The following is a 13,214-nucleotide window of genomic DNA, read 5'->3' on the forward strand; positions in this document are numbered from 1 at the left end:
CGTCTCCTCTCAGGAATTCAGCTGGATAGGGATCAAACCATTCTGAACACATACAAACTCAATAGGAGATCAAAGAAAAGAAGAGCAACAACTCTCTGAACAGAAAAGCGACCACTTTCTGGAAGGTAGGACGTGCGGAGAAGTGAATCCGAGGCGTCATTCGGGAGGATAGACGGCGGGGGAGGGGCCTCCGTCGGCCGCTTCTGGCAAGTGATAGAGCCGCGGAGCACAAAATCGGAACTTTTAGAGTCTGCTCCGCTGAGGGACGGCACTCTGGTGGCGAAGTGGGGGGTGGAACCCTCGCGGGACAGTGTGGTCTCAGGACCCTCGGGGTCACAGAAAGACCGGGGGTGCCTGAGTGCGGCAGAGCTCCCAGGGATCGGAGCGGGGAAGCCGGCTGCAGAGACGGAGCCCAGGCGCGGGCTCTCAGCTCGGGGTTGTCATACACCGTGATCTGTGGCACAGTCGGGCCACTGCTCCTCCAGCAGGGACCCAACAAGCGGCAGATCCGGGGAGACTCCCCTTCTTCCCCCGGGAGGAGAGGTGCGGGAGCGCACCGCGGGGATCTGCTGGGCTTGGAGACTCCACCCGGGGTCGGGTGCCAGATAGAAAGGCGCGGTCACAGGCCGGGTGAGCGCGGAGTGCGGCCGGAGACCGGGGAGACGGGAGTGACTGACGGCTTTTCTCTGGGGGCTCGCTGAGGAGCGGGGCCCCGATTTCTCGGCTCCGCCGGGGCGGAGACTGGGAGGCCGCCATTTTCACTCTCCGCCTCCAAAGCTGTACGGAAAGCTTGCAGGGAACAAAAGCTCCGGAGAGCAAACCCGAGCAGATTACTCAGCCCGGACCGGCAAGGGCGGGGCAATTCCGCCTCCGGCAGAGACATTTGGGAACCACGGCAACAGGCCCCTCCCCCAGAAGGTCAGCGAGAACAGCCAGCCAAGACCAAGTTTACCGATCAGTGAGAACGGCAGAACTCCAGCGCTAGGGGAATACTGCACATAGAATCCATGGCTTTTTTACCATGATTCTTTAGTCTTTCAAAGAAAATTATTTTTTTTAACTGTCTTTTTTTCTTTTTCCCTTTTTCAACCAACATCTTATCAATCCCTTTTTTAAAAAAACATTTTTATTTTTCATTTTTAGAGTCATATTCTATCCCTTCATAGTAGTTACCCGTATTTTTGGCATATATATATATAAGTTGTTCTCTCTTTAAAATTTTGAGATAGTTTCTTCTAACAGATCAAAATATACTCTAAATCTCTAGTGTATGGTTTTTTTCTACTCCCCTGCCTGATCACATTCTCTCCCTTCTTTCTTTTTTTTTTTAAATCCTCTTCTTTCTTTTTTCAAACAACTTATCAATTCCTTTTATAAAATTTTTTATAATTTCCATCTTTACAGTCATATTCTATCCCTTCATCATATCAACCCTTATTTTTGTACATATATAAGTTTTTCTTTCTTTAAAATTTTGGGAGGCACTTTCTTTTAACAGACCAAAATACACCCAAAATCTAGTGTGTGGCACTGATCTATAAACCAGCCTGATCATATTTGATCACATTCTGTTTTTGTTTTGTTTTGTTCTGTTTTTGTTTGTTTTTATCTCTATCTTTATCTTTTTCTTTTTTCTTTTTTTCTTTCTTTTTCTTTTTTCTCTCTTTCCCTTTCTTTTCCCACTGCTTCAGGTCTTTTCTGATTTGTTTAGAGTATATTTTCTGGGGACGTTGTTACCCTGCTAGCATTTTGTTCTCTCATTAATCTATTCTCCTCTGCACAAAATGACAAGACGGAAAAAATCACCTCAACAAAAAGAACAAGAGGTAGTACCGACTGCCAGGGACCTACTCAATACCGACATTAGTACAATGTTGGATCTAGAGTTCAGAATCATCACTTTAAAGATACTAGCTGGGCTTGAAAAAAGCATGGAAGTTATTAGAGAAACCCTTTCTGGAGAAGTAAAAGAACTAAAATCTAACCAAGTAGAAATCAAAAAGGCTATTAATGAGGTGCAATCAAATATGGGGGCGCTAACTGCTAGGATAAATGAGGCAGAAGAAAGAATCAGTGAGATAGAAGACCAAATGATGGAAAATAAAGAAGCTGAGAAAAAGAGAGATAAACAACTACTGGATCACGAGGGCAGAATTCGAGAGATAAACGATACCATAAGACGAAACAACATTAGAATAATTGGGATCCCAGAAGAAGAAGAAAGAGAGAGAGGGGCAGAAGGTATAATGGAGCAAATTATAGCAGAGAACTTCCCTAATTTGGGGAAGGAAACAGGCATCAAAATCCAGGAAGCACAGAGAACCCCTCTCAAAATCAATAAAAATAGGTCAACACCCCGACATCTAATAGTAAAACTTACGAGTCTCAGAGACAAAGAGAAAATCCTGAAAGCAGCTTGGGACAAGAGATATGTAACCTACAATGGTAGAAACATTAGATTGGCAACAGACTTATCCACAGAGACCTGGCAGGCCAGAAAGGACTGGCAGGACATATTCAGAGCACTAAATGAGAAAAATATGCAGCCAAGAATACTATATCCAGCTAGGCTGTCATTGAAAATTGAAGGAGAGATCAAAAGCTTCCAGGACAAACAAAAACTAAAGGAATTTGCAAACACGAAACCAGCCCTACAAGAAATATTGAAAGGGGTCCTCTAAGCAAAGAGAGAGCCTAAAAGCAACATAGACCAGAAAGGAACACAAACAATATACAGTAACAGTCACTTTACAGGCAATACAATGGCACTAAATTCCTATCTTTCAATAGTTACCCTGAATGTAAATGGGCTAAATGCCCCAATCAAAAGACACAGGCTATCAGATTGGATTAAAAAACAAGACCCATCGATATGCTGTCTGCAAGAGACTCATTTTAGACCCAAAGACACCCCCAGATTTAAAGTGAGGGGGTGGAAAACCATTTACCATGCTAATGGACACCAAAAGAAAGCTGGGGTGGCAATCCTTATATCAGACAAATTAGATTTTAAACCAAAGACTGTAATAAGAGATGAGGAAGGACACTATATCCTACTTAAAGGGTCTATCCAACAAGAAGATCTAACAATTGTAAATATCTATGCCCCTAACATGGGAGCAGCCAATTATATAAGGCAATTAATAACAAAAGCAAAGAAACACATCGACAACAATACAATAATAGTGGGGGACTTTAACACCCCCCTCACTGAAATGGACAGATCATCTAAGCAAAAGATCAACAAGGAAATAAAGACTTTAAATGACACGCTGGACCAAATGGACTTCACAGACATATTCAGAACATTCCATCCCAAAGCAACGGAATACACATTCCTCTCTAGTGCCCATGGAACATTCTCCAGAATAGATCACATCCTAGGTCATAAATCAGGTCTCAACCGGTACCAAAAGATTGGGATCATTCCCTGCCTATTTTCAGACCACAATGCTTTGAAACTAGAACTCAATCACAAGAGGAAAGTCAGAATGAACTCAAATACATGGAGGCTAAAGAGCATCCTACTGAAGAATGAATGGGTCAACCAGGAAATTAAAGAAGAATTAAAAAAATTCATGGAAACCAATGAAAATGAAAACACAACTATTCAAAATCTTTGGGATACAGCAAAGGCAGTCCTAAGAGGAAAGTATATAGCAATACAAGCCTTTCTCAAGAAACAAGAAAGGTCTCAAGTACACAACCTAACCCTACACCTAAAGGAGCTGGAGAAAGAACAGCAAATAAAGCCTAAACCCAGCAGGAGAAGAGAAATAATAAAGATCAGAGCAGAAATCAATGAAATAGAAACCAAAAGAACAGTAGAACAGATCAATGAAACTAGGAGCTGGTTCTTTGAAAGAATTAACAAGATTGAAAAACCCCTGGCCAGACTTATCAAAAAGAAAAGAGAAATGACCCAAATCAACAAAATCATGAATGAAAGAGGAGAAATCACAACCAACACCAAAGAAATACAAACAATTATAAGAACATATTATGAGCAACTCTATGCTAGCAAATTAGATAACCTGGAAGAAATGGATGCATTCCTAGAGATGTATTAACTACCAAAACTGAACCAGGAAGAAATAGAAAACCTGAACAGACCTATAACCACTAAGGAAATTGAAGCAGTCATCAAAAATCTCCCAAAACACAAAAGCCCAGGGCCACATGGCTTCCCAGGGGAATTCTACCAAACATTTCAAGAAGAATTAATATCTATTCTTCTGAAACTGTTCCAAAAAATAGAAATGGAAGGAAAACTTCCAAACTCATTTTATGAGGCCAGCATTACCTTGATCCCAAAACCAGACAAAGACCCCATCCAAAAGGAGAATTACAGACCAATATCCCTGACGAACATGGATGCAAAAATTCTCACCAAAATACTAGCCAATAGGATCCAACAGTACATTAAAAGGATTATTCACCACGACCAAGTGGGATTTATCCCTGGGCTGCAAGGTTGGTTCAACATCCGCAAATCAATCAACGTGATACAATACATTAACAAAAGAAAGAACAAGAATCATATGATCCTCTCAGGGGCGCCTGGGTGGCTCAGTCGTTAAGCGTCTGCCTTCGGCTCAGGTCATGATCTCAGGATCCTGGGATCGAGCCCCACATTGGGCTCCCTGCTCGGCGGGAAGCCTGCTTCTCCCTCTCCCACTCCCCCAATTTGTGTTCCCTCTCTCGCTGTGCCTCTCTCTGTCAAATAAATAAATAAAATCTTTAAAAAAAAAAAAAAAGAATCATATGATCCTCTCAATAGATGCAGAAAAAGCATTTGACAAAGTACAGCATCCTTTCTTGATCAAAACTCTTCAGAGTATAGGCATAGAGGGTACATACCTCAATATCATAAAAGCCATCTATGAAAAACCTACAGCGAATATCATTCTCAATGGGGAAAAACTGAGAGCTTTCCCCTTAAGGTCAGGAACGCGGCAGGGATGTCCACTATCACCACTGCTATTCAACATAGTATTGGAAGTCCTAGCCACAGCAATCAGACAACAAAAAGAAATCAAAGGCATCCAAATCGGCAAAGAAGAAGTCAAACTCTCACTCTTTGCAGATGATATGATACTTTATGTGGAAAATCCCAAAGACTCCACCCCAAAACTGCTAGAACTCATACAGGAATTCAGTCAAGTGGCAGGATATAAAATCAATGCACAGAAGTCAGTGGCATTCCTATACACCAACAACAAGTCAGAAGAAAGAGAAATTAAGGAGTCGATCCCATTTACAATTGCACCCAAAACCATAAGATACCTAGGAATAAATCTAACCAAAGAGGCAAAGGATCTGTACTCAGAAAACTATAAAATACTCATGAAAGAAATTGAGGAAGACACAAAGAAATGGAAAAATGTTCCATGCTCATGGATTGGAAGAACAAATATTGTGAAGATGTCAATCCTACCTAGAGCAATCTACACATTCAATGCAATCCCCATCAAAATACCATCCACTTTTTTCAAAGAAATGGAACAAATAATCCTAAAATTTGTATGGAACCAGAAAAGACCCCGCATAGCCAGAGGAATGTTGAAAAAGAAAAGCAAAGCTGGCGGCATCAAAATTCCGGACTTCCAGCTCTACTACAAAGCTGTCATCATCAAGACAGTATGGTACTGGCACAAAAACAGACACATAGATCAATGGAACAGAATAGAGAGCCCAGAAATGGACCCTCAACTCTATGGTCAACTAATCTTTGACAAAGCAGGAAAGAATGTCCAATGGAAAAAAGACAGTCTCTTCAACAAATGGTGTTGGGAAAATTGGACAGCCACATGCAGAAGAATGAAACTGGACCATTTCCTTACACCACACACAAAAATAGACTCCAAATGGTTGAAAGACCTCAATGTGAGACAGGAGTCCATCAAAATCCTAAAGGAGAACACAGGCAGCAACCTCTTCGACCTCAGCCGCAGCAACTTCTTCCTAGAAACATCGCCAAAGGCAAGGGAAGCAAGGGCAAAAATGAACTATTGGGACTTCATCAAGATAAAAAGCTTTTGCAAAGCAAAGGAAACAGTCAACAAAACCAAAAGACAACTGACAGAATGGGAGAAGATATTTGCAAATGACATATCAGATAAAGGGCTAGTATCCAAAATCTATAAAGAACTCACCAAACTCAACACCAAAAGAACAAAGAATCCAATCAAGAAATGGGCAGAAGACATGAACAGACATTTTTCCAAAGAAGACATCCAAATGGCCAACAGACACATGAAAAAGTGTTCAATATCGCTCGGCATCAGGGAAATCCAAATCAAAACCTCAATGAGATACCACCTCACACCAGTCAGAATGGCTAAAATTAACAAGTCAGGAAATGACAGATGTTGGCGGGGATGCGGAGAAAGGGGAACCCTCCTACACTGTTGGTGGGAATGCAAGCTGGTGCAGCCACTCTGGAAAACAGTATGGAGGTTCCTCAAAAAGTTGAAAATAGAGCTACGGTATGACCCAGCAATTGCACTACTGGGTATTTACCCCAAAGATACAAAAGTAGGGACCCGAAAGGCTACGTGCACCCCGATGTTTATAGCAGCAATGTCCACAATAGCCAAACTGTGGAAAGAGCCAAGATGTCCATCAACAGATGAATGGATAAAGAAGATGTGGTAAATATATACAATGGAATATTATGCAGCCATCAAAAGGAATGAGATCTTGCCATTTGCAACGACGTGGATGGAACTGGAGGGTATTATGCTGAGCGAAATAAGTCAAACAGAGAAAGACATGTATCATATGACCTCACTGATATGAGGAATTCTTAATCTCAGGAAACAAACTGAGGGTTGTTGGAGTGGGGGGTGGGGTGGGAGGGATGGGGTGACTGGGTGATGGACACTGGGGAGGGTATGTGCTCTGGTAAGCGCTGTGAATTGTGCAAGACTGTTGAATCTCAGATCTGTACCTCTGACACAAATAATGCAATATATGTTAAGAAAGAAAAAAAGAAGAAGAAGAATGTAACAGGAGGGGAAGAACGAAGGGGGGGAAATCGGAGGGGGAGAAGAACCATGAGAGACGATGGACTCTGAAAAACAAACTGAGGGTTCTAGAGGGGAGGGGGGTGGGAGGATGGGTTAGCCTGGTGATGAGTATTGAGGAGGGCACGTTCTGCATGGAGCACTGGGTGTTATGCACAAACAATGAATCATGGAACACTATATCTAAAACTAATGATGTAATGTATGGGGATTAACATAACAATAAAAAAATATATATATATATATCTACCCTAATCCTAAACAAAAGGAACCCATCCACCCTTGCTCAGGGAGTCACAGATTTGGAAGGTATTCCCTGTGATCTCCTTATTTTCTGCAAATAAAGTTTCCTTTGTGTAACAACTCACCTGGTGCAGTTTCTATGTGTGAGTCACCAAGAAGCAAAATCATGTTAGTTCAGTTGCAAATTTGGTGACCGAGATGGGACTGTTTTCTTTCTGAGGCTCTGCTCTCCAGTTCCCTGGTTTCTGCTGGGACCAGGGGCAGATTCACGTTAGTCTAATTACAATATGGAAAAAAAAATTTTTTTTCTCCCTACCTGACCCCCAGAACTTGGAAACTTAATGAGTATAGTTGACCTTGAACAATGCAGGGATTAGGGGCACCAACCCTCTGCATAGTTAAAAATCCATATATATCTTTTGACTCCCCTAAAACTTAACTACTAATAGCCTACTCTAATTTCTCTGACATCAGCCACAGCAACTTCTTTCTAGGTATGTCTCTGGAGGCAAGGGAAATAAAAGCAAAAATAAACTATTGGCACTACACTGAAATAAAAAGCTTCTGCACAGCAAAGGAAACAATCCAACAAAACTACTGGCAACCTACAGAATGGGAGAATATAATTTGCAAATGACATATCCCATAAAAGGTTAGTATCCAAAATATATATAGGAGTTATAAAACTCAACATGCAAAAAACAATCCAACTAAAAAATGGGCAGTGGCGCCTGGGTGGCTCAGTCGGTTAAGCCTCCAACTCTTGATTTTGGCTCAGGTCATGGTCTCAAGGTCATGAGATTGAGCCCCACATCACCTTCCAGCTGGGCATGGTGCCTGCTTAAGATTCTCTCTCCCTCTCCCCACCCCCACTTGCGCTCTCTGTCTCTAAATAATTAAATTAACTTAAAAATGGACAGAAGACATGAACAAACATTTCTCCAAAGAAGACCTACAGATGGCCAACAGACACATGAAAAGAGGCTCAACATCCCTCATCAACAGGGAAATATAAATCAAAACAAGATGGGTGTCACCTCACACCTGTCAGAATGGCTAAAATCAATAACACAGGAAACAACAGGTGTTGGTGAGGATATGGAGAAAGGGGAACCCTCTTGCACTATTGGTGGGAATGCAAATTGGTGCAGCCACTCTGGAAAACAGTATGGAGTTTTCTCAAAAAGTTAAAAATAGAACTACCCTACGATCCAGCGATTGTACTACTAGGTATGTACCCCCAAAATACAAAAACACTAATTCAAAGGGATATATGCCCCCTGATGTTTACTGCAGCATTATTTTCAATAGCCAAGATAGAGAAAGAGCCCAGGTATCCATCAACTGATGAATGGATAAAGAAGATGTGGTGTATATATACAATGGACTATTACTCAGCCATAAAAAGGAATGAAATCTTGCCATTTGCAACAACATGAATGGAGCTGGAGAATATTATGCTAAGTGAAATAAGTCAGAGAAAGGCAAATACCATATGATCTCAGTCATGTGGAATTTAAGAAACAAAACAAAGGGGGAAAAAAGAGAGAGAGAGACAAACCAAGAAACAGACTTTTAACCATAGAGAAAAAACTGATGGTTACCAGAGGGGATGTGGGTGGGGGATGGGGGAAATAGGGGATGGGGATTAAGGAGGCAAGTGTGATGAATACCAGGTGATTAAAATTAAAAAATAATAAAGAAAAATTTTAGAATCTAACCTAGAATATATGTAACTAATTTTAATGACAACTTTTCAATTTATTACACATTTTTAAAGTCCTAAAGTATGTCTGTGAGGTAAGAGAAAATATATATATTGGTCTCTGCCCCCAGTTCTTAGCACAGAGCTCCTGAAATCCTTGGAAATTATGAAGTCATAAGAGCACTAGGAGCATCTTTTATGTTAATGAGGCGACTCTGGGTGGCTTGTGGATGGGGGCTGGTCACCAGAAAGATCAAGCCATGACCGCAAGCTTGGAATTTTCAGCCCCACACCACATCCCTCTAGTCTCAGGAGAGGGTCTAGGGTCATAGTTAATCACTGACCATGCCTAGGTGAGGATGCCTCTAAAATTCCAATAGTATGGGGTGCAGAAAGCATCCAGCTAGGTGATCTGATCCACACCAGGAGGATGATGCACCCCAACTCCACAGGGAGGGAAGCTCCTGTGCTCATGGCCCTCCCCCTATGTACCTCTTCATGTGGCTGTTCATTTGTACTGTTTATCATATTCCTTAATAAACTGGTAACTGTTAAGTGTTTGGTCCCTGAGTTCTGTGAGCAGCTCTAGCAACTAAATCCAAGGAGGGGGTCATGTGAACCTCTGACTTGTAGCCAAGTCAGACAGTTGTGGGTGACTGGGCTCTAGGATCTGCAATAGGCTTATGGAAGGGAGGCAGTCTTATGGGACTGAACCTCAGCGTGTGGGATCTGATGCTGTCTCCAGGCAGAAAGTGTCAGAATTGAGTTAGACCGTAGGACACCCAGCTAGTGCTGCAGACAGTTGATTGGTGTGGGGGAAACAGCTGCATATCCAGTGACCAGAAGTGTCAGAACTGAAGTGTTCTGTGTAAAAGTGGAAAGACGTAGGAGAACCGTAGGCTTTCCAAATACAATGTCGAATACAAACATAAAAGGATCGTAAAGGAAACATCCTAAAATGCTCCTGGATGACATCGGAGTGGAAAGGCAGAAATGGAAGGGTGGTGCGTGTTCTCTGAAAGAAAACCGACCACCAGGACAGCAACTCCAGACTTTTTAAAGATTTTTATTTTTTATTTATTTATTTGACAGAGAGAGACACAGCGAGAGAGGGAACACAAGCACGGGGAGAGGGAGAAGCAGGCTTCTCGCGGAGCAGGGAGCCGATGTGGGATCATGACCTGAGCCGAAGGCAGACACTCAACGACTGAGCCACCCAGGCGCCCTGCAACTCCAGACTTTTAATGACGTTCCACGAAATCCCAAACCAGGTTGGGCTTTGTAGTTTTGAATTTATGAAAAACAACATCAAAAAACTGAAATTGAAGGCAAATGTCTATGAATAGCCAAGTTTTCTACAGAACAAGGGGAAGAGACTTTCCCTAAAACTATCAAGGCATATGAATAACAACCGAATCAGGCTGGTATACAAGAGCAGAGAGAGGGACCAGTGGATAAGAATGGAAGCCACTGAGATAGGTCTCCGTGCTGAGGGTGCACAGGCTCCTCCCAGTCAGGCAGGCACCGCCCAGTCAGGCAGGCTCCGCCCAGTGCCCCCCCGCAGGCACCGCCCAGTCCCTGCAGGCACCGCCCACTCCGGCAGGCTCTGCCCTGGCAGGCCCCGCCCAGTGATGGAAATGCTGGATATTTTCCCACAGAAGGTGGTGCCAGAGGTTAGCTAGGGGAGATGACGAATGTCTTTCATACCAATTTCATGTAGAAGAAACAATTTTTTTTTTAAGATTTTATTTATTTATTTGACAGAGAGAGCGCACAAGTAGGCAGAGAGGCAGGCAGAGGGAGAGGGAGAAGCAGACTCTCTGCTGAGCCGGGAGCCCTACGTAGGGCTCGACCCCAGGACCCTGGAATCATGACCTGAGCTGAAGGCAGACGCTTAACCGACTGAGCCACCCAGGCATCCCTAGAAGAAACAATTGAATGCAGATTTTACAAGCAGAACACTTGCAGAAGGAGGTAAACACAAGTGTTCTAGGACTTGCTATTACAAAGTTTTCTAATATAAAGGGAAAAAGAATAAGTTAAAAAGGAAGGCACTGACGATCACGATTCTCTTAAAATTCAGAGGAGTCCATTCAGTAGCACTGAGTAAGGAGAGTGAAAAGGTAAACCACCCTCCAGGAGAAAATGCCTTCACTACCTAAAAATAACAAAGGACTCATGTCCAGAGTATGTAAAGAACACATAAATCAATACACAAACTAGAGGTGGGACTATGCCAGGAAACTCTTCCACACAAGATGAAACCCCACATGCTCAGCCTCAATTATAAGAAGTCAGAATTATACATAATAAGGGGGAGACTCTGGCTCATCCATTGGATGAGAAAAAATACAGTAGGCTCTAGGTGCTGACATCACATGGAAGGATTAAACACATAGGCACAGATGGGGGAAAGAGAGGGCATGACATTTCATACAGGCCCCCATCCCTTCCTAGTAAATTGAAGTTACCCATAATCTCCAATCCCACAGTTTTTCTCTCAAGTGTAGAAATATTAAGTTGCATTTTGCACTTGGAAGCAAAAGTAAGAATGAATGAAGTAGCAGTGACCAACCAGAAACCACACCGTATGTGAAATACCCCAAGGCACAGAAGCACGAGAAAGGCGGAGTAAACTGTGACCCGAGCTGCGGACGCCTACACGAGGACACAAACCCGGGCTGAGGGGCCACACTACACCCGTGACGGTAAATGATTAATTACACTGTACCGTTCAGTCGGGCAAGTTCAACAGAGGCAAAATCAAGCCATAACTCACTGCTTGCTGAGGGAAACAGGCAGGGCTGCAAATGCGAAGAAGCAGCCCAGCAGTGCCGGGGGCAGCTCCCACACTAGCATATAAAAATCTTACCCCTGCAAATGTGGCGCAGAAGTCTTCAGTGCTTGCAACACTGGGGTCACCTGACAAGAAGGTGGGGGACTCCGTGCATATTCCCCCCAATCCTAATGAACAGGGACAGTCTCTGTACTGAGACACTTTTCCCCCAGCGGACATTCTCTGGATAAGCCCCAGAATAACACGAGTCAGCAGGAAAAGGAAGACATGACCCACTGACCACCCTCCACGCGGAAGGGGAAGGAAGGAGGCAGAAAGCATTCAGTCATTTTCCATCTGCTGAACGTGAGGCTGCCTAAGAGAGAGCTGTCAGTGCTGAGCTAGACAGGGACAGGCTGCCCCCGGGGTCAGTGACAGGCAGGCTCCACCTGAGTCCTGTGCTCCTGGGCAAGCATCCGTGGAGGTGAAAGGCACTCCCTCCCCCACCCTGTTGGGGCCTGGAAAACAGCAGGCTGCAGAAAGGGCCCCTTCCCCATGCCACCAAGATAGGACTCACAGGAAGTCCCCCTTGTTCATCCACCCCAGGGCCGGGCACAGACCCCCCAAATCCACACTCTGTGCCTCATCCACGATTCGCTCAGCTGCCTGTCCCCACGGACCCATGGGCACAAAGCGCTTGCTGCTTCCACGTTGGTCTGGCTTCTCTCCTTCCTCCAGACCCTGAACGTGGTGGACCTGCCCTCAGCCTGAGCCACACACAGCCCCTCCTGTGACAGGCTGGCCTCAGGGAACCCCCAGGTCATCATCACACCTGGACCCCAGGACCCCACCCCGTACCCGAGAGTGGAGGCTCAGGATGGAACCCTCCGGCCCCCAGGAACCCATGCGAGCCTATGACCGGGATACCGGAACCCCACCCCATGGCCCACGGCAGAGAATCAGGACGGGACCCGGGGAACCTCCACGGGGGGAGGGGACAGGATGCCAGGACCCCACCCCGCGGCCACGGCAGATACTAGGGACGGGACCGCAGGGCCCACACGCGGGGATGTGACAGGACGCCGGAAACCACGGCCCACCACAGGTTATCGGGTGGGACCACCGGGACACCCACGAGGAGAGGGGACAGGACGCAGGAACCCCACCCCGCGGCCGAGGGCGGAGACTCCGGAGGGGACCCCCGGGGTTGGGAGACCCGGACCCGCCGCCACCTCCAGCCGGACGCGGCTGGTTGGACCGAGCCCCTCCTGGTCTCGCCCGGGCCCGCGACTCACCATCTCGCGGCTCCGCTCCGCGCTCTCCGGGACTCCTGCACGCGGCACTGCAGCCTGGGCACGGGGCTCTCCGCGCACACCACACCTGGGCCAGCTCCGGGCGGGTGCGCACCTCCGGCGGCGGGCGCGGACACAGGTCCACGGCGGGGGGATCCGCCCCCCGCCCC

General features: G+C 45.2%; 1 protein-coding gene across 4 annotated transcripts in view; it reads right to left on the minus strand.

Moving 5' to 3' along the window:
- LOC118550787 (uncharacterized) overlaps window positions 1-13,214 on the minus strand; it is a 106,840-nt gene that overhangs the window by 19,200 nt on the left and 74,426 nt on the right. Inside the window, exon 1 of one of the 4 annotated variants that reach the window (XM_078057740.1) lies at window positions 13,048-13,209. The exons of 2 other annotated variants lie outside the window; for them this stretch is intronic. In XM_078057740.1, coding sequence (XP_077913866.1) covers window positions 13,048-13,050 — 3 coding nt within the window. In that variant the 5' untranslated portion in view covers window positions 13,051-13,209. Of the gene's footprint in view, window positions 1-7,396; window positions 7,556-13,047; window positions 13,210-13,214 lie in introns of those variants that run through there. One more of the 4 variants, XM_078057749.1, reaches the window with a different exon arrangement.

The sequence above is a fragment of the Halichoerus grypus genome, chromosome 1 (assembly GCF_964656455.1).
Source record: "Halichoerus grypus chromosome 1, mHalGry1.hap1.1, whole genome shotgun sequence".
NCBI lineage: Eukaryota > Metazoa > Chordata > Mammalia > Carnivora > Phocidae > Halichoerus > Halichoerus grypus.